Genomic DNA, 23,096 nt, shown 5'->3' with positions numbered 1-23,096 from the left:
AGCAGGGCAGTTCCACTGGAGTGCAAGGGGATGGTGCTCGGTGTAAGCAGATTAGGCAGCCAGTGTCCGAGCTGCACTGCCTCCCACAGATGGCTCTGTGCTTCTGCTGAGGGGCACTGGAGGGAAATGGTACCAGCTGGTTCCTTTATTCCTAGAGAGGGGTCTCTGTGAACACTGCCTCTCAGGGAAACGCTCTGAAAAGAGTGAGTAATTTCCCTACTGTATGCCCCAGACACCGTTCAGATCACTGTTTCCATGCTGTATGCTCCCGGGTTGTTTGCCTGCCTTTTCTCCAAGAGCAGCACAGTGCACTGCAAGCTCTATCCCAGCCAAGCCCAGTGACCTTTAGAATTCCAGGTTTTAAGCCCCCCTAGTTATAAGAACTCATGCAATTAAGCTCCTCTCACTTTCCAGTGTAGCCAGTGGCTACAGGGAAACGTTCTCTTTGCACAGTCCCGTGTCTCGCTCCTGCCCTTCTCCATGACCACGACTCCCTCTCCTCTGCAGCAGCCAGGATCTGTTTCTCTCCTAAACCACATCTCTGTACTTCCGACCTTCTTTGGTGTGGCCTCTTCTCTCTAATAGTGGACTTTGTTCTGTTAGTCTTCAGGGATTAGGTGAACCTAGGCTCCTCTTACTCTGCCACCATCTTCTTTCCTCTTAAGATATTTTTCTAAGTTTCCCTTCAATTACAAATTATTACAACTGGCAGGAACACCTTTTCAGATTCTCCCCTCAATTAGGGGAAAACAAAAACTCGCAAGCAGAGAGACAATATGATTTGACGTATAAGAGCTGAAAAACTAGAAATGGTTCAATAACCAACATTTGACCTTTTACCTGATTTCCATTAACTGAAATTCTAGAAGAAATAGGCAGCTTTGAGTATTTTTTAATCAATCTAACACTCCATCTTTATTCTGCTTTCATCAGTGAGGAAATAAAGAGAACATTATGGAATCATTTTTAATCTTTTCAGTAGAAAACCAAAGATACTGTCCTTTGGCATTATTTAAATTGAATATAACTTTTCCTTTATCTCACGCCAAGCTTCTTTATGTGGGGAGGTAAGTAAGACCATCTCGTCTTTATGTTGTGCCACCAAGCTTTCCCATATCATACAAACAGGCTTTGACATTTTTTTTGGAATTCGAACTGATTATCTACTATTTGTCTCTGAGAACTCCATTAAATAAAACCTGATAATTTACAGCTGTATTCTTGAAATAATGGAATAAATGTTTATTCCATTAATTTCACGTTGAGCTATTAAAGTACATATCTTTCTATTTAAACTAAAAGAAGACGGATAAAGACAACTGTGTTTTCTGAGAATGTAGGATCTGTGCCAAGAACAGGATCAACACCAGTGTTATACACAAGAACCAGGTCAAAAGAGTATCTAATTGTGAGTTGCAACTTTGGATTAGCAAGATTTCAAAACAGGAAAGCTAAAGGCCCAGAGTTCATCTTTTTCCTTCCTAGATGGTGAAATCTATGGATGAGTCTACACTTTAAAACAAGTTCATAAAACATAATGAAGTAAATAGTAGACAGCAGATCCTACACCCAAGATTTGATGGAAATGGATATGCGAGGCACTGAGCGACAGAATAAAGATATGAATGGAGAAAAGAAACAGGACTCTAGCTTTTTGAGCCTAACTTCTCATCAGATCATGGAGTCAGCAAGGCATAAGTTGGTAAACGTCTCCTTTTTAAGAAGCAAAAAATGTCTACAGGAGTAAAGTTAAGTTCTACTACAGTGACTTATTATTATTACATAAGTGAGTGGTAATCTGCAAGAGGACTAGGGAAGATGTCTCATAAAATTTGATTGGACAGTGACATTAAGGACAGACATCTAGATCCTTGTATTAGAATTGACAATCTAAAAAGAAAAGGCTACATTATGGTGAACTGACGTACAATGAGGGAATAAAACAATTAAAAGGAATAAGAATGGTCTTTTTGACCTCAACTTGAGACAGGAATCCATCAGAACCCTAGAGGAGAATATAGGCAGTAACCTCTTCGATATTAGCCACAGCAACTTCTTTCAAGATATGTCTCCAAAGGCAAAGGAAACAAAAGCGAAGATGAACTTTTGGGACTTCATCAAGATCAAAAGCAAAGGAAACAGTCAACAAAACAAAGAGGCAACCCACGGAATGCGAGAAGATATTTGCAAATGACAGTACAGACAAAAGGTTGATATCCAGAATCTATAAAGAACTCCTCAAACTCAACACACACAAAACAGACAATCATATAAAAAAAAAAAAAAATGGGCAGAAGATATGAACAGACACTTCTCCAATGAAGACATACAAATGGCTATCAGACACATGAAAAAATGTTCATCATCACTAGCCATCAGGGAGATTCAAATTAAAACCACATTGAGATACCACCTTACACCAGTTAGAATGGCCAAAATTAGCAAGACGGGAAACAACATGTGTTGGAGAGGATGTGGAGAAAGGGGAACCCTCTTACGCGGTTGGTGGGAATGAGGTTGGTGCAGCCACTTTGGAGAACAGTGTGGAGATTCCTCAAGAAATCAAAAGTAGAGCTTCCCTATGGCCCTGCAATTGCACCGCTGGGTATTTACCCCAAAGATACAGATGTAGTGAAAAGAAGGGCCATCTGTACCCCAATGTTTATAGCAGCAATGGCCACGGTCGCCAAACAGTGGAAAGAACCAAGATGCCCTGCAACGGACGCATGGATAAGGAAGATGTGGTCCATATACACTATGGAGTATTATGCCTCTATCAGAAAGGATGAATACCCAACTTTTGTAGCAACATGGACGGGACTGGAAGAGATTGTGCTGAGTGAAATAAGTCAAGCAGAGAGAGTCAATTATCATATGGTTTCCCTTATTTGTGGAGCATAACAAATAGCATGGAGGACAAGGGGAGTTAGAGAGGAGAAGGGAGTGGAGGGAAATTGGAAGGGGACGTGAACCACGAGAGACTATGGACCCTGAAAAACAATCTGAGGGTTTTGAAGGGGCGCGGGGTGGGAGGTTGGGGGAACCAGGTGGTGGGTAGTAGAGAGGGCACGGATTGCATGGACCACTGGCTGTGGTGCAAAAACAATGAATACTGTTACACTGAAAAAAATAAATAAAAAAAAAAAAATAGAGGTGAAAATTAAAAAAAAAAAAAAAAAAGAAACTCTATATACGTCTTGCAACTTTCCTGTATATCTGAATCTATTCTAAAATAAACATTTAAAAAATAAAAAAAATTTAAAAAAGAATAGTCTTTTTAACAAATGGTACTAGGACAAATGGATATCCACATGCAAAGTAATAAAATTAGCACTCTACCTCATAACATATATACAAAATGAACTCAAAACCTAAGAGCTAAAACGATAAAACTCACAGAAAAAAACATAGGTGTATCATTTGTGACTGGATTTGGCAACAGTTTCTTAGATATGACACCAAGAGACAAAAAAAGATTAAGTATATTTCATCAAAATTAAAAACGTCTTTGCTTCAAAGGTCACCATCAATAAAGTGAAAAGAAAACCTACTGAATAAGAGAAAAGATTTGAAAATCTTATATCTGATAAGGGATCTGTATTTAGGAGACACAAATAACTCTTACAATAATGAAAAGACAATAAAGAAATGGGCAAAATAATTGATTCAGTCTCTAAGGAAGATATAGAAATGGATAATAACACACATAAAGAGATGAGATGCTCAACATAATTAAGTTTTTGTGGGTTTTTTTTTTTTAACATTTTATTTGTTTATTTGACAGACAGAGAGAACACAAGCAGGGGGATCTGCAGAGGGAGAGGGAGAAGCAGGCCCTCTGCTGAGCAGGGAGCCTAATGCAGGGCTTGATGCCGGAGGCATCACAATTCCAGACTTCAAGCTCTATGACAAAGCTGTCATCATCAAGACAGTGTAGTACTGGCACAAAAACAGACACATAGATCAATGAAACAGAATAGAGAGCCCAGAAATGGACCCTCAAGTCTATGGTCAGCTAATCTTCGACAAAGCAGGAAAGAATGTCCAATGGAAAAAAGACAGTCTCTTCAACAAATGGTGCTGGGAAAATCGAACAGCCACAAGCAGAAGAATGAAACTGGACCATCTTCTTATACCACACACAAAAACAGACTCCAAATGGATGAAAGACCTCCATGTGAGACAGGAATCCATCGTAATCCTTGAGGAGAACAGAGACGGAAACCTCTTTGACCTCAGCCGCAGCAACTTCTTCCTAGAAATATCCCCAAAAGGGAGGGGAGAGAGGGCAAAAATGAACTACTGGGACTTCATCAAGAGCAAAAGCTTTTGCACAGCAAAGGAAATAGTCAACACAACCAAAAGGCAACTGACAGAATGGGAGAAGATACTTGCAAATGACATATCAGATAAAGGGCTAGTATCCAAAATCTATAAAGATCTTATCATACTCAACACCCAAAGAACAAATAATCCAGTCAGGAAATGGGCAGAGGACATGAACAGACATTTCTGCAAAGACGACACCCAAATGGCCAACAGACAGATGAAAAAGTGCTCAACATCACCTGGCATCAAGGAAATACAAATCAAAACTACACTGAGATACCATCTGACACTAGTCAGAACGGCTAAAATTAACAAGTCAGGAAACATCAGGCGTTGGCAAGGATGCGAAGAAAGGGGAACCCTCCGACACTGTTGGTGGGAATGTAAGCTGGTGCAGCCACTCTGGAAAACAGCATGGAGGTCCCTCAAGAAATTGAAAATAGAGCTACGCTGTGACCCAGCAGCAACACTACTGAGTATTTACCCTAAAGATACGAATGTAGGTATCCGAAGGGGCATGTGCATCCAAATGTTTATAGCAGCAATGTCCACAATAGCCAAATGATGGAAAGAACCTAGATGTGCATCAACAGATGAATGGATAAAGAAGATGTGGTATATACACACAATGGACTACTATGCGGCCATCAAAGGAAATGAAATCTTGCCATTTGCAATGACGTGGATGGAACTAGAGGGAGGGTATTATGCTGAGCGAAATAAGTCAATCAGGGGAAGACAATTATGATATGAGCTCTCTGGTACGAGGAATTTCAGAGGCAACATGGGGGGTTTGGGGAGTAGGAAAGGAAAAAAATGAAACAAGATGGGACCGGGGAGGGAGACAAACTCTTAATCTCTGGAAACAAACTGAGGGTTGCTGGAGGAGAGGGAGGTGCAAGGGATGGGGTGGCCGGGTGCTGAACACTGGGGAGAGTATATGCTATGCTGAATGTTGTGAATTGTGTAAGACAGATGAATCACAGACCTGTACCCCTGAAACAAATAATACATTATATGTTAATTCTTAAAAAAGACTGAGAGATGGTGAAATCAACCCAGTTAACTGACAGGATAAAATGTGATGGCAGGGAAATAAAAAGAGATGTCCAGACAATGACTAAATGCATGTTCACAGCAGCATCATTAATGGCCAAAAAGTGGAAACAACCCGAAGGTGCATCCAATGATGAATGAACAAGGGTTTTAGCCCACAATGGAGTACAGTTTGATAATAAGGAATGAAGCACTGATACATGCTATGACACAGATGAACCCCAAAAACATTAAGCGAAGGAAGCTAGTCACAAAGGACCACACACTGTGTGATTCCCTGTATATGAAATATTCAGAATGGGCAACTCTAGAGAGGCAGGAAGTAGACTGGTGGTTGCCTGAGCCTGGGGGCAAGGATTAAGGGTTTCTTTTCAGGGTAATTAAAACGTTCTACTTGATGGCAGTAATGGTTGCACAACTCTATCAATATACCCAAACATTGAACTACACATATTAAATGGGTGAATTGTATGGAATGTGCATTCCATCTCAATAAAGCTTTAAAAAAAATCCAATGGCAAGACCTAGATAATTTTCTTAATTCTCTCTTTTGGGTGTATATAGTATGCATGATCTAAATATTTCTGTGCATTTATTATATATTGAAAAGGAAAAGAAAATGAAGGAAATGCCTAAGTCCAACTGGTTTGTGAAATCACTCTTCTGTACAAGTTATCCTGAAATCAGTACAGATTCTGTATCCATTCAAAAAAGTGAAGATGAGAAAGAAGACAATTTTCTGAAACAATCTATTAAACATTATCTTCTGCTTTTACACGGCTTAGCTCATGATGGTAACAGAGATAGCATTAAAAAAACATTATTTAGCGCACCTGGGTGGCTCAGTTGGTTAAGCATCCAACTCAGGATTTTATCTCAGGTCATGATCTTATGGGTCATGGAATCAAGCCAGCATGGGGGGGGGCTCTGTGCTGGTCAGGCGTCTGCTTGAAATTCTCTCCGTCTCCCTCTGCCTCTCCGACCGCCCCCACCACAAATACATAAATAAGTCTTTTAAAAAAATTATTTAGTAGGGAAAAAGTCCCAATTTCTGTGAGGAATGATGTGTAAGTTTCAACTTTCCTAAGGGTAACTACTATAAGAAAAAAATGTATAACACAAATAACAGAATCAAAGTCAAAGTTTAAGAAATAAGTACATTGTGAAGATACTAAAATTATACTAAATTAATTATAATGAAAATACAGAAGGAAGTGGTCCATGGAAATAAGCATCCTAAAACACTTCATATTATTTAACCAACTACAGATTAACTTGACATGTTACATTGCATACATACCTGATTCCTACTCTGAGCCAGTTTTTCCTTTAAGTCTTTTACCTCATCTTCTAAATTCATACGACAACGTGATGTCTCCTCCAGTGAAGCCACCGACGTAGACAGTTTTTTTAGGGTATCGGCCAGTTCTTCTTGAAGTTGTCTCACAGCTCCCTAATAAGACATTTCTGTTACTGGTTTTATAAATCATCTTACTATTAAATTATGTTAACAATATATAACTTTAACCTATGTACTTGGAAAATTTCACTACAAACATCAATTCATCTCCTTTTCCTAACATGTACACATTATGGCTGTTTAATGAATTTGGTTAAAGACACAAAAAGATGTTATCCTGCCTAGTCAGTATTATGTTACTTAGTTAATTAATTCAGCCCCACTATCCTTTCCTTGTGGGTGAATTTTCCCAAAGCTTCCCAATCTACTGAAGTCTCAAAAAGAAATGGGTATATAGGTGGGACTAACACTGGTAAATTCTACACTATGAAATGTTTTCCCTCTTTTCTATTAGAGGCTTAAATTAATGTCAGAGTTCTTCACATGTTCAATCCTCTGCTCAAATCCTTTTAATAGATAACTATCTCAGAACATAAGTGAAGTCATTCTAATGGCCTTCAAGACCCTAGATGACCTGGCTTTCACCTCTCTCCCTGACCTCCATTCCTGCTACACAAGAATCCTGCCACCCCTCATTAATCTGAAAATTAATCTGAAAATCTGAAAAATGGAGATCCAATGCCCAATTAATAAATTTCAGAGATACAATTCACTTTGCGTTGGACAAACTTATGCCCAAATGATAGTAACTGAGCTTTGAAATGAGCAAAGTATTTGTAAAATTGCTTAAAAAATTATAAATAGCAGTGGGAAGATTAAATCAAATACAGTTTTGCTAAAGCTCATCACAGTTGTCCCAAATTATGATTTAATGAAAAGTAAGGGCCTTCAAAGGATTAAAAGGTCATAGGATACATGATTTCAGACTAAAAATTCAAATTTATATAAATAAGAATAAAATTATGCCAACCTAAAATGTATATAAAGCTACTATGTATAGCTTGCATAAATGTATAAATATATAAAATATATATGTATACACACATATACATAGATTTATACTATAAATATATACTTATATATGTATAAAAAGTACTGAGATACTGTACTTTTATTCAATTCACTTGGGAAATCTCGAGCTAACTGTCAAGTTAATCCACTTAATTGAATCTCAATTTCAAATACGCATGCTTTAAAAATCCTCTATGCTTGCAGTGTTGGCTTTTAAAATATATATAAATATATACATGGAGAAAATATATATATACAAACACATATATATATACATATATATGTATACATATATACACACATGGAGAATATATATATATATGTATATATATAAAATTATAGGGTGGGGGGTGGGAGGTTGGGGGCACCAGGTGGTGGGTATTGTAGAGGGCACGGATTGCATGGAGCACTGGGTGTGGTGCAAAAATAATGAATACTGTTATGCTGAAAAAAATAAAAAAAATTAAAAAAAAATTATATATATACACATACATATATGTAGACACACACACACACAGAGAAAAAACAATAATTTCAGTAAATAAAATATATATACATACAAATACATACACATGTGTACTTCAAAATAACTAAAGAAAATACCCCAGAACTCCTTTTGTTATCCATTTCTATCTCCTTTTGGTTTTTTTGTTTTGTTTTGTTTTTTGTTTTTTTAAAGATTTTATTTATTTATTTGACAGAGAGTTATCACAAGTAGGCACAGAGTCATGCAGAGAGAGAGAGAGGGGGAAGCAGGCTTCCCGCAGAGCAGAGAGTCCTATGCGGGGCTCGATCTCAGGACCCTGAGATCATGACCTGAGCTGAAGGCAGAGGCTTAACCCACTGAGCCACCCAGGTGCCCCTCTATCTCCTTTTGTTTGCAAAGGTGGTTGTTTAGAATTCGATCTTGTAATATTCTGTTCTCGACAAAGTTGTTTTTTCAGTATAATACCTTTCTTCCACAACCTAATGACATATTTTCATTAGGATTCTGGATAACACCGTTAAAAAAAAAAAAGTCAAAAGGTTAAGAGAACTTAAAAAAAATGTTCAAAAGTAGCCACCTTTTTAAATACAAGGATTTTTATCTTACATCAATAACTCAAATTTTAATTTAAATGACAGCTAAATTTGTCATAGATATATAGGTAGATATAGTATGTGAATATAGGTAGATATAGTATGTGAAATAAAATTTCTTTACAAAACATTTAACTAATTCCATCATAGTCTCAAGGTGGTTTAGCCTAATTTTAATATAAAAAATCCAAAACTGGGGTTCCTGGGTAGCTCAGTTGGTTAAGTGTCCTACTCTTGGTTTCAGCTCAGGTCATGATCTCAAGGTTTTAAGATCCAACCCTGAGTCAGGCTCTGCACTCAAGTGTCTGCTTGAGATTCTTATCCCTCCCTTTCCCTCCCCCTCTACACATTCCCCTACTCATGCTCTCTCTTTCTAAAAATAAATGAAATCTTAAAAAAAAAAAGTCAACATGCATATTTATCTCAATTTACCCTCCATCCCTTCATTCAGAAAATATACATAGGGTTTATATGAGAAGCCAAGAATTCCAATAAATTAATGATTTTAGCTATAAATATCATAGTTCCTATTAGTATAAAACTAAATTTTTTATCTATTTTATACCTAAGTAATATACATTAAATCAAAGGGATATTATAAATAATAGTGATGGAAATATGCCATTTTTATCAAAGACTTACCTGATTGAAATTATTTCTTACAGTCCTCAATTCCATATCTAGTGCTCTAAGATTAAATTCAAGTTCTTGTTTCATTTCAACTTCTTTCTTATACTGCTCTTCTCTTCTTGTTAGTTGCTCCTGAATCTTTTCATATAACATTTCAGCATTTCCTCTGTTTTCTTTTTCTTGTTTTAAAGTAAATCTGCAAATAAATGTGCTTATTTTAAAATTTGTCTTGTAAACAATAAAAAGCTCATGCTATGATCTGGTGCCACATATGCTGGTTTATTATCCAAATGAAATTTATATGTTCTCAATTTTTTTCCTTTCTAGGGCTCATGTTTTTAATTTCTCACTTCAATCTCTTCCAAAAGATATATATAGTTGAAAAGAAGCAGTGAAAAAGCATTATGCTGCTTAGTACTAATATCTCTGGGAGACATCTCTGGGAGATATTGTAGGGAAAGGAATTTTGAAATTATTCAAGAAAGAATGGAAAATTATTATTTTTTCCACATACTCGTAATTACTCCTCCATTAGAAGAGATAATTCAGTTACTATTTAAAAAGAGAAGTTCCTGTTTATAAAGAAGTTATAATTCACTACAAGTAAATTGCTACTTCACGAAACATCACAGGTACGGCAGTGTAAGACAGCATCTGCAGATGCATTTACACAACGTACACCCACAGATTACTGTGATCCAGGACTAGGCTAGGGAGTCGAATATCTGTTGCCCTACGATTTTTATGTTTCTTCTTCTGCAATACCTTCAATTTACCTTGTTGATTATTATTCATTTCATTTTTTAAAGATTTTATTTATTTGATAGAGAGAACACAAAAAGGTGGAGTAGCAGGCAGAGGGAGAAGGAAAAGCAGGCTCCCCACTGAGCAACAAGCCCAATGGGGGACTCAATCCCAGCACCCCAGGATCATGACCTGCGAAAGGCAGACACTTAACCAAGTGAGCCATCCAGGTGCCCCTGATCCGTTTTCTTTTTTTTAATTAACATATAATGTATTATTTGTTTCCCCTATTATCCATTTAATAAATCATTTGAAAACTCCTTTTATAACAACACAGGATCTATATTAAGTAAATAATAAAGAGTAATATATGCTTGCAGCATAGACTTTTGAATTAGTTTCATCAACATATAAGAGAGATGCTGAAAGAAACAGCAGTAATCATTTTCTATTTCCCCTTTTAATCACTGCGTATGTTTAAAACTAGTTTATAAAATTTTTCTGTCTTGAGAAAAATGGCCATTTTATACTCTGTTAATGGGCATATAAATTACTATAAAATTCCCTGAGAACATTTTAAAAATAGGATCAAAGACCTTCTTTAAAAATTTTTATACTTTAAGTAAACAACACTACATCGAAGAATTTATTCCAAGTAACCAGAAATGTCGAAACAGATTTAGATAAAAAACATTCCTTACAGCATTAATTAAAGTATAGAAAAATGGGGGTAAAAAACCCAAAATTCAATTTGGTAAATAATGAGGTTTCCACATGGTAGATTTCTATATGGTCATTAAAATTATGATTTGGAATATTCATTAAATTATTAAAAGTATTCACTGTTAAGAACTTGCTGTATTATTTTGAAGAATCTCATACTTCACAATACTAAAGATGTTTTCTTCCCTATAAAATCCCAGAAGGTAAGTTAGCAATTTCAAAACTTCTACACATCTGTAGATAAAAGTAAATAATTCAAGGGGTGCCCGGCTGGCTCAACTGGTAGAGCATATGACTCTTGATCTCACTCTTGAGTTCAAGCCCCACATATATTGGGTGTGGAGCCTACTAAAAAAAAAAAAAAAAAAAAAAGGTAAACAGTTCAAGTATTTCCTTAAAACCAAGAAATCATACCTCAAACTGCAGAGTTCTTGCTCCCATTCTACTTTTTGAAGCTCCAAGTTCGATAGCATTTCTTTTTTTTCTGATAGCTCCTTTTGCAGTCCCTTAGCCTTATTTTCCATTTTTTTATTTTTTCTTTTAAGTTGTCCACAGTGATATTTTTTAAGTTCTATTAATCTCCCATATGAAAGAACCGTATCCTGGATTTTCAGTAAACTGACAGAATCTACATCAGAGAAAACACAAAAGCAAATAAAATATATAGGGCACTGGGGTGGCTCAGCTGGTTAAGCATCTGACTCTTGGTTTCGGCTCAGGTCATACATAATCCCAGAGTCGTGGGATCGAGCCCTACACTGGGCTCCACTCAGCATGGAGTCCGCTTGAGATTCTTTCCCCCCTTCCTCCCTCCCCCTCTGTTCTTTCCCACACCCCCAGTCATGCTCGTTCTCAAATAAATTAATTAAATATAAAAAAAGAAAAAGAAATAAAATATATGAGTACTTTTGGCATATAAAGGACTGTATGCTTTCACATTCACTCATTCATACATTAAACAAATATATATTGAATTATTTCAATATAAAATATATTACTGGGATGCCTGGGTGTCTCAGTTGGTCAAGCATCTGCCTTCAGCTCAGGTCATGATCTCAGGGTCCTGGGATCAAGCTCTACATTGGGCTCCCTACTCAGTGGGGAGTATGCTTCTCCCCCCATCCCTGCCCCTCCCCATGCTTATGCACTCTGTCTCTTAAATAAATAAAATTTTTTAAAAAGCAAAAGATATTACACTAAGCTCTGCAGATCTCTGGCTTTTATTCAGCTTAAAGTCTAGTGAAGGAGAACACAATTAGAAATTCAGATAGTTCCTATAATAAAAGAGTTCTATGATCACAGAACATAACTTGATCTATGGTAAGAAGGGAAGATTTCCCTGAGGAACTATTCTGAGAAATGAAGGAGGAGCGGGAAGCACATGAGCAGAGGAGGAGGGAGAGCATTAAAGATGGTCTGTAGCATGTGCCAAAGTTCTACTGCAATCTGCTTCTGGCCAAGACGGAGTGACAGGTACTGATTTATCTTCCTACCTGAAAAAAGCCAAACAAAAACAGGTAAAATACACTTTAAAATCATTTTCAAGAAAAAGGAATTCAGGCAATGAAGGACAATGATCCCTGAAAACACAAGAAATTAGCCTAACACATACCAGAGCTCACTACCTTGGGACAATTTCCAGGCCATGACACAGGGGAAGAAACTGAGACAGACTCCACCAGACTCCCTGAGTTGAGGTGATGAAACGGAGTCTGGTGAAACCAAGACAGATGAGATCAGAGGTCAAAGCACTGGCGAGGAGAAAGCAGAACAAAGAACAAACCCCGGAGATCAGAAGAGTAATAACCAATGCATGCCCGTAAGGAAATCTCCTGTGACCAAGGGAAAGATCCGTCTGGAAAGAGCAGAGGACACCCTGCCTGGAGCTTACATGGCACCAGGGGCAGTATCTATCCCCATTAGCCATGCTGGAAACACTCATAACCCGCAGCACAATGAATAGAGTAAGTAGGTCGTGCCTCAGCAGTGGGGAATTATCAGCTCTAGGCTGAACACTACTCTGGATTCACCTAACAATTCATAAGAGCAGGGCAGGAAAGGATCAAACTGTTTGTCATTAACTTAGCTAGAATTCCAAAGAAAGCATAAAAAGGTAAGTGGAGGCATAGAAGCTAATTTTTAAAAAACCAAATAGCACTTACAGAGATGTAAATTATGTCAGACATGAAAAACACACTGGGTTGGAATAAACACATATTAGACAGCTCAAAATAAAAGACTGAAATTTGACATCTGAAAACTGTGAGAAGCTAATATACAATTTCCAAAGAGGCAGAGAAAAGGAACTAGAAAAAAATATTCAAAGAAAAAAATGATAGGGGCACCTGAGTGGATTCGTCAGTGGGCGTCTGCCTCCAGCTCAGGTCATGATCTCATGATCTCAGGGTCCTAGGATCAAGCCCAGTGTTGGACTCCCCGATTAGAGGGGAGTCTGCTTCTCCCCCTCCTTCTGCCACTCCTCCCTGGCTCATGCACTCTCTCTCTTTCTCCTTCTCTCTCTCAAATAAATGAATAAAATCTTTAAAAAGAGAAAAGAAAAAATGGCCAAAACCCTTCTAAACTTAATGAAAACTATAAACCCACAGATCCAGAAGGATCTGGCTAGGAGTGAAGAAAAGGAAGTAAACCTTTATAATTTTCTTAAACGACATATGATGTGTTATAACATTACTAGATGGAGGACTATGATGCTTAAGTCATATACTTTAGGCTCTAATCACCAAAATAGCAAAGCTAAAGAGTTATAGCTAGTAAGCAAAATACATACATACACATACACACATAAATAAAACTAAATCATAAAAATTACTTGTTCAATCCAAAAGAAATCAGAAAAAGAAGAGAATGGAATGAAGAGCAGAAAGGAAAAATTGAAGTCAAACAACATGATGATAGATTCAAATCAGTTACATCAATAATCACCTTAAATGAAAATGGTCTAAAAGCCTCCATGAAAAGGCAGACTGTCAAAATGGATAAAAAAGGAAGACCCAGCTATCTGCCACCTATTTAAAAAAATGCATTTTAAATGTCAAAACTACAAATGTGTTAAGAGGTCAGAAATATGATAGACCGCACTAACACTTGGCAAAAGAAAGCTGAGCCTGAGCGGTTACATTAATACCAGACAAAGTAGATTTCAAAACAAAAAACATTAGCAGCAATAAATAAGTTCATTTAATAATGATAAAAGAGTCAACTAAATGAAGCATAATAAACCTAAATGTTTATGCATGTATTAATAGGTTCAAAATACATAAAGTAAAACTTGACAGAACTTCAGAGGAACAAGCAAATTCACAATTATAGTCTGAGATTTCAGTAGGCAGAAAATCAGCAAGGACATAGTAGACTTGAACGCCACTGTCCTTCTCAAGCATCCATGGAACACTTATCAAAAGAGACGATATTCTGGGTCATAAAATAAATTATAATAAAAGGAGTAAGTCAAAAGAACTGAAGTCATAAGAGTGTGTTTTGTGACCACAAAGAAATCAAATTAGAAATCAAGAATAAAAATATCTCTAGAGAATACTCAAATATTTGCAAACTAATTAACACACATCTAAATAAACCCTGGGTCAGGGCGCCTGGGTGGCTCAGTCAGTTAAGTGTCTGCCTTTAGCTCAGGTCATGATCTCAGGGTCCTGGAATCAAGCCCCACAATGGGCTCCCTGCTCCAAGGGGAGTCTGCTTCCCCCCCAAGCTCATGCTCTCTCTTTCTCTCTCTCTCTCTCTCAAATAAATAAAATCTTTAAATAACCCCTGGGTCAAAGAAGTAAAGAAAAAAGAAATTAGAAAATATTCTGAACTGAATGGAAATGAACATATAACACATAAGAATTTCTGGAATCCTGCTAGCAGCACTCACATGAACATTTATAGCACTGAATGTATGTACTAAAAAAGAAAAGCCTCAAACTGATGACCTTTGGCTCCACCTTAAGAAATTAGTAAAATAGTAGTTTAAAAAAGTTTGACAAACTTTGGTTTATCAAAAAATCTGACAGAATTTTTTAAAAAGCTACTAGAACTAATAAGTAAACTTACCAAGTTCAAGAATAAACCTGGACCCATACCCTGTATCATAAATAAAAAAGAATTCAAAATGGGGGCGCTTGCATGGCTCAGTCAGTTAAGTGGCTGCCTTTGGCTCAGGTCATGATCCATGGGTCCTGGGATCGAGCCCTGTGTCCAGCTCTCTGCTCAGCAGGGAGCCTGCTTCTCCCTCTCCCTCACCCTGCCATTCCCCCTGCTCATGCTCTCCCTCTCTGTCAAATAAATAAATAAACAAATAAAATCTAATAAAAAAAAAAAAAAAGAAGAATACAAACTGGATCTCATGGATCACAGATCTAAATGTAAGACCTAAAACTACAAAACTTTGTTATTCAACTGCAAAACTTCTAAAAGAAAGCAGGAGAGAAAACCTCTGACCTTATGCTAGGCAAAGATTTCTCATATAGGAACACCAAAAGCAAAAATTCATAAAAGAGCAAAGGTATAAACTGGACTTCATCAAAAAGAAAAACTGCTCTTCAAAAGATACTGCTGAGAGAATGAAAAGTCACAGACTGGGAGAAAATCTTTGCAAAAAAAAAATACAGGTGATAAAGGAACTATATCTAGAATATACAAAGAATTCTCAAAATTCAACAGGTAAGAAAACCTAATTTTTTTAAAATGACAAAGGATTTGGACAGTTCAAAGAAGATATACAGATGGCAAATAAGCCCGCGAAGATATGCTCAACATATAAGTTATTAAGGAAATGTATATTAAAACCATAATGACACATATATTACAGACCCATCGGAACATCTAAGATTTAAAAAATTGACAATACTAAGTGTTCATGAATATATAGGGAGAAATCGGAACTCTCAGACATTGCTGGTGGCAATTGAAAATGGTGCAACTACTTTAGAAAACCATTCGGCAGTTTCATAATGAGGGAATACAAAGAGACGCGAGACTTAAGGGTTATTACCTGCCTGAATTACAGTTATGGTTTCACATGCATATACACATGTCAAAACTATCAAATTATACACTTCATACATGTGTTGTCCTAACTTAAGCTGTTGAGGGGAAAAGAGCTCTATTGTAAGGAAAAATATCTAAAACAGTGGCTGAGACACGGAAAGAAGGATATGAAACAACCCAAGATGAGGCTGAGAACTGTGGTCTTTCAGCCCAGAACGACGAGAAGTAATAGCTAAGCTTTAAGCAAGGGGGTCACGTGATGAAATATAAATTTTTAAAAATATATGGTAACTATGGTTGCAGAGTAGACCAAGATTCTGGGGGCTGGAATGACAGGGAAAACAGTCCTGAGGTTGTTTCAGTATTCTAGGACAAATATAGTGGTAACCTGACCTTAGGTGAAGGCACAGAAGAGGAGAGTTAACACACTTCAGGTGTGCCATTCCCATGACGAAAAGTATAGTGGAAATTACAGCTCTTTGGCTAAGAGTATTCAACATTTCTCTATTTTCATATAAAACGTATTTCTGAGATGAGTAGCTCCATAACACATCAGTGTTGTATGGCACAGCACTAGACAAGAAGTGCACATATTACTATACTAATGTACATACAAAGGCTTCATATTTACACAATGGTCTTACCTTTACAATCCATCCCATGTTGTTCAATTAGCGACATGCAAGTCATATAATTACAGCAAGGCACGTGGAAACCCTCCGAAATTGTTTCAGAGGACAGAGTTAAGTCATCGAAGTCATCCATAGAATCAATTTGCTTTTTGACCTACAAATAAATAATATACTTCAAAATGTCCCCTAAATATTGATAAAATATACTGACTGTAGAGAGATGATAAATACCCGTATCTCTTTATAAGAGCAAAAAAAAGGCACTTTCAAAAGGACTGATTTTTATCAAAACGACCTTTATCAATAACTAGTGTTTCTGAACAACTTTTTCAAAGTATATGTCTGTACAACAAAGGCAGATTTTCTCTTTTTTCACTATACCTTTCCTAAAGGAATTTTTTATCATGGAATAATATTTCTGATAAACATTATTTATCAAAATAACATAATAATGGGGCACCTTGGTGGCTCAGTGGGTTAAGCCTCTGCCTTCGGCTCAGGTCATGATCTCGGGGTCCTGGGATCAAGTCTCACATCAGGCTCTCTGCTCAGCGGGGAGCCTGCTTCCCACTCTCTCTCTGCCTGCCTCTCTACCTACTTGTGATTTCTCTCTCTTTGTCAAATAAATAAATAAAATATTTTTTAAAATAACATAATAAAATAAAAATTTAAAAATTAAAAAAAGAAAAAATTTTTCTACATATATATTTACCTCTTCCTCGTCACTAGATGTTCTCTTTGCAGATCTAAAAAAAAAAACAATTCTTTTCAGGCAAATATTAAATACTTAAAATACAAGGAATATCTAAACATATCTAAACTATATTATTAATAATGTTAACAAAGCATTAAATTTAGATCAAACTGAGCAAAGGAAAATCATAACGTTACTTGCATTATTTGATACAAAGAAACATACCACATTTTTTGTTGTCATTTTCAATAAAAACAAGCTTTTACTGGTTCTAAAAACTATTTGGAAAGTGCAAGTTAAGTTCTTATATGGAAGAAACCCTTTTTTAATAATCATGATATTAGTGTTTTGAGGATCTACTGTGTAAATACTATGCATTATTATGAAAACTTCACATGTTTTAAAGGTATTTTAAGCCTCACAACAATCTTACAAAACGTAGGTAATTATATTAGGTATTTTACACAGGAAGAAAATGAGGCACAGAAAAAAGTAACTTCCCAAAGCTGGTACAGGTGGTCGGGAGTAGGCCCAGAATTCAAATCCAGGAAATGTGCCTTCAAAACACATGTTTTACAGTATACGGTGAAAGTAATATTTAAGTGTTTTTAAGTAATCTGATAGCAAATGAATCTATTAGTATTCCATTTCTAGCTATAATTGTAAATAATAATTCATAAATCTTAACCATTTTTTTAAATAAAAAGACTTCATATGTAGGCAATATTGAAAATCTACTTTCAAACAACTCAAGATTTGCTTCTTCTACAGAAGTTGATCAATGGGCATTCATTTATTCATTCAACTGTTTATTCACAAACAGACACTTATTGAGTATACTATATATGTGTCAATGACTCTGTTGGTACAGGAATCTTCGGCTTTTGTAATTTAGAACTTTATAAACCAAAAGTAATAATCTATGATAGACAGTTTATTTTTCAATTATAAATAAAATCTTTCCCCTTCCCCCAGAATCTAAACAAATATTAAGTAAATATGACCAGATAATTCAAAGTCCCTAATAAAACGATAGCCATTCATGATACTGTCAAAGGCACTGAATATCTAAAATTATCAAGGAATGGGGGCGCCTGGGTGGCTCAGTGGGTTAAAGCCTCTGCCTTCAGCTCAGGTCATGACCCCAGGGTCCTGGGATCAAGTCCCGCATTGGGCTCTCTGCTCAGCAGAAAGCCTGCTTCCCTTCCTCTCTCTCTCTGCCTGCCTCTCTGCCTACTTGTGATCTCTGTCAAATAAATAAACAAAATCTAAAAAAATAAAAAATAAAATAAAATTATCAAGGAATGATTAGTTCTATTCAGAATGGCCTAAGGTTTGTATATTTACTATTATACGTATAGTTTTAAATCAATGAATGATAGTATCTGCATATTCAATTTTATGACAATACTCCACTGTGGAACCAATTCTGAATAAACAATTTCTTGCCACAAAACTACATGAATAGGAGTACTAAGGACAATTACTATATCATCTTTAAAAGAACGTAATACAATCAATAAGCTTTCTAACATTTGGAAATGTGAACAAAATTAAATTAAATAACCATGCCTATCTCTATTGGATCATTTCAGGAGCATACAAAAGTATTCTAAAAGCTCCCATCTTAAAATTAAAAAATAAAGAAAATTCTTTTGAACTCCACATTCTTTTTCAGTTATCATCCACTTATCTATTACCTATCCCCATAAAAATTCTCTAAGAAGTTCTTTATACTTATTCATTACAGTCCAGCTTCCATGGTGACTGTTGAAACTGCTCCTTGTCAAAGTCACTTGTCCTCATCTTAACCTTTCAAGCAGTGTGTCTGATATACTTGAGTATTTCTTGTCTTCGCCTATACTTACACTACAGCATTTTATTTCCATAAAAAGTAATCACTGTTAAAATTCCTTCAGAGGGAAATAAAGAATTTATAGATTTTACCTTCCTTCATCCAGATCCGTTCCACTTGAAGTGCTGTCATCATTCATTTGCAGAGGACAAGAAATTAGAGAAAGGGCTTTCTCAAACCTTGATGTAATCACAGATTCTTTTGATGTTTGTTTTTCTTTATCCTCTGTCCTTACTTCCTTTATATCCAAAGCAGGATCACTATTTTAAAAGATCCATTTAAAATATCCATTAAAAAACTAATGTTTTTGGGAGCCTGGATGGCTCAGTTGGTTAAGCCACTGCCTTTGGCTCAGTGGCCTTCTCCCCTCTTATGCTCTCTCCTACTCTCTATCCCTCTCTCTTAAATAAATGCTCGACATTTCTCTTATACCATACACAAAGATAAACTCAAAATGGATAAAAGACCTCAATGTGAGGCATGAATCTATCAAAATCCTAGAGGAGAACATAGGCAGTAACCTCTTCGACATCGGCCACAGCAACTTCTTTCAAGACATGTCTCCAAAGGCAAAGGAAACAAAAGTGAAAATGAACTTTTTGGGGCTTCCTCAAGATAAAAAGCTTCTGCACAGCAAATGAAACAATCAACAAAACAAAGAGACAACCCACGGAATAGGAGAAAATATTCACAAATGACACTACAGACAAAAGGCTGATATCCAAGATCTAATAAAGAACTCCTCAAACTTAATAGACACAAAACAGAAAATCACATCAAAAAATGGGCAGAGACATGAACAGACACTTCTCCAATGAAGACATACAAATGGCTATCAGACACATGAAAAAATGTTCATCATCATTAGCCATCAGAGAAATTAAAATCAAAACCACATTGAGATACCACCTTACACCAGCTAGAAAGACCAAAATTAACAGGACAGGAAACAACAAGTGTTGGAGAGAATGTGAGAAAGGGGAACCCTGTTTCACTGTTGAGAATGCAAGTTGGTGCAGCTGCTTTGGAAAATAGTGTGGAGGTTCCTCAAAAAGTTAAAAACAGGGCGCTTGGGTGGCTCAGTGTGTTGGGTCTCTGCCTTCAGCTCAGGTCATGATCTCAGGGTCCTGGGATCGAGTCCTGCATGGGGCTCCCTGCTCAGCATGGAGCCTGCTTCCTCCTCTCTCTCTCTGCCTGCCTCTCTGCCTACTTGTGATCTCTCTCTGTCAAATAAATAAATAAAAATCTTATATAAATATATATTAATATCTAATATCTAATCATATATATATTTTCATATAAAAAAGTTGGAGATAGTCTAATATATATATTAGATATATTTATTATAGAGATAGTATATATATATATATTATATATATATAATATATATATATATATATATTAAAAACAGAGCTACCCTAAGACCCAGCAATTACATTACTGGGTATTTACCCCAGAGATACAGATGTAGTGAAAAAAAGCAGCAATGTCTACAATAGCCAAACTGTGTTAGGAGCAGAGGTACCCTTCAACAGACGAACAGATAAAGAAGATATGGTCCATATATACAATGGAATATTCCTCAGCCACCAAAAAGGATGAATACCAACATCTGCATCAACGTGATGGAACTGAAGGAGATGATACTGAGTGAAATAAGTCAAACAGAGAAAGACAATTATGACATGGTTTCACTTATTTGTGGAACATAAGGAATAGCATGGAGGAATTAGAAGGAAGGGGAAAATGAAGGGGGGAAAATCAGAGGGGGAGATGAACCATGAAAGACTATGGACTCTGGGAATCAAACTGAGGGTTTTAAAGGGGAATGAGGGGAATGAGGTGGGGGAGTTGAGTGAGCCCAATGATGGGTATTAAGTAGGGCATGTATTGCATGGAGCCCTGGGTGTTATACACAAACAACGAATCACAGAACACTACATCAAAAACTAATGATGTACTGTATGGTGACTACCATAGCGTAATTAAAAAAAAAAAAAGAAAGAAAAAGAAATGCTGGGATAGAAAAATAAATAAGTAAATAAAAGTATTCTAAAATTTGCATAAAACATGACATCCAAAACAAAAACTTTAAATATACTTTGTTAAACAATCAGTACCTTGTAGACCTAAACTCATTTTTTCCAACAGTCACATACTACATTGTTTTACAGGGGTGAAAATTTACTTCCCTATTGACAGATACTTAGACTATCTCCAACTTTTTTATATGAAAATAATGCTATAATAAATATCCTTAATGTATGTCATATTTTATATATATAAAAATGTATAATAAATGTCCTTAGAATGTATGTGTGTGTGTGTGTGTGTGTGTTCACACAAGTCACGTTTTTCTATAGGATCTAGTCCTGGCAATGAAGTTCTTGGGATAAGGGGTCAGAATATTTAAAAAAAATTTTTATCATTTTTTTAATTTATTTTCAGCATAACAGTACTCTTGTTTTTGTACCACACCCAGTGCTCCATGCAATCCGTGCCCTCTCTAATACCCACCACCTGGTTCCCCCAACCTCCCACCCCCCCACCTCTTCAAACCCTTCAGATTGTTTTTCAGAGTCCATAGAATATTTAAAATTTTTTAAACACACTGCTAAATCACCCTTCAGAAAGGGTTTACCAATTTTATTTAACAACAGTGTATAAGAATGCCCTTTTCTTCACATTTGCTAACTTTGGTTGTTAATTTTTTAATAAAATATTTATCACTATGATTGCAAAAAATGGTATCTCATTATTTAAATTTTTCTGATTAGCATCCAAGATGAAATAACCTTACTAAAAAACATAAAATTTGTTAATCATGAATGTTAGCTCCAACTAGAATTTGTTTTATAGGAAAATAATAATTACCTACTATTTAAATATTGCTATAGGCTTACCCATCAGATTCTTCATTTTCCGTAATAGGACATAGGTTGTTATCAGTTTTTCCACTCCCTATTGGATGCATTAGTCCAGCAGCAGCAGAAGCATATATGCTTTCCAATACTGCCATTTCATCATTTTGGTGCTTCTCCGTTTCTTCAATCTTTAATAGAATTTTGATACGAAGGATAATCGTTACTAGTTTATTCATTAAAATGAACTTTTTTTCATTAATTATACATGTTTTAAAGATTTTATTTATTCATTCATCAGAGAGAGAGAGAGCACAAGCAGGAGGAGATACCAGCAGTGGGAGAAGCAGGCTCCCTACTGAGCAGGGAGCCTAATGCAGACCCCATCCCAGGATCCTGGGATCATGACCAGAGCCAAAGGCAGGCTCTTAACCAACTGAGCCACCCAGGGATCCCAGAACTTTTTTTCATTATTTATATCATTTGACTCTTAGTTTGTCATAATTTTAATTGATTAAAAATATTTTGTGTTTATCATTACAAGTAACTGCAATTTTTATAAATTCTGCTTCATTTCTGTTTCAATAAAGAGAGGAACTGGGACGCATGGGTACCTCATTGGTTAAGTATCTGCCTTGGGCTCAGGTCATGATCCCAGAGTCCAGGGACAGAGTTCAGGCCTGCTTCTTCTGCCAGTACTTCCCCCTGCTTGTGTACACGCGCTGTCTCACTCTCTCTCTCTCACTCTCTCTCTGACAAATAAATAAAATCTTCAAAATAACTAGTTTGGTTTATACTTTTTGCCATTTGCATGTCAAACTCTTGGTCTTCTTTCACTTCAAACGTAACCCATGGGTTCCTTACTTTTTTATTTTCTCTGTCACTATCAAAATTCATTTTTGTTAAAAATCTGCTCAAAGTCTGATTTGTTATCATTTTCAGAGTCTGATTTATTTTCACTTAAGGAAAGATCAGAAGATGACCGGCAACTATGATCCGAGGTTGAATGAGAAAGAAGGACATTTTCGAGCCTAGACTCACTCTGTTCAGGTAATGCCTGAAGTACAACAAAGACAGGCACTGCAAATGCATCTTTTTTCTCACAATCAAGTCT

General features: G+C 36.2%; 1 protein-coding gene across 1 annotated transcript in view; it reads right to left on the bottom strand.

The window, feature by feature from the left end:
• Nucleotides 1-23,096, bottom strand: part of LOC125107624 (ankyrin repeat domain-containing protein 26-like) — a 129,189-nt gene that overhangs the window by 42,306 nt on the left and 63,787 nt on the right. The window contains exons 21-27 of the mRNA XM_047742906.1: nucleotides 22,025-22,173; nucleotides 19,214-19,381; nucleotides 17,285-17,318; nucleotides 16,585-16,726; nucleotides 11,348-11,561; nucleotides 9,479-9,662; nucleotides 6,686-6,838 (exon numbers count right to left, since the gene is read on the bottom strand). Of these exons, the coding sequence (XP_047598862.1) occupies nucleotides 6,686-6,838; nucleotides 9,479-9,662; nucleotides 11,348-11,561; nucleotides 16,585-16,726; nucleotides 17,285-17,318; nucleotides 19,214-19,381; nucleotides 22,025-22,173 (1,044 nt within the window). The remainder of the gene's footprint in view (nucleotides 1-6,685; nucleotides 6,839-9,478; nucleotides 9,663-11,347; nucleotides 11,562-16,584; nucleotides 16,727-17,284; nucleotides 17,319-19,213; nucleotides 19,382-22,024; nucleotides 22,174-23,096) is intronic.

This window comes from Lutra lutra, chromosome 8 (assembly GCF_902655055.1).
Source record: "Lutra lutra chromosome 8, mLutLut1.2, whole genome shotgun sequence".
Lineage (NCBI taxonomy): Eukaryota > Metazoa > Chordata > Mammalia > Carnivora > Mustelidae > Lutra > Lutra lutra.
Note: the sequence above shows the minus strand (reverse complement) of the source record. Positions and strands in the feature narration are given on the sequence as shown.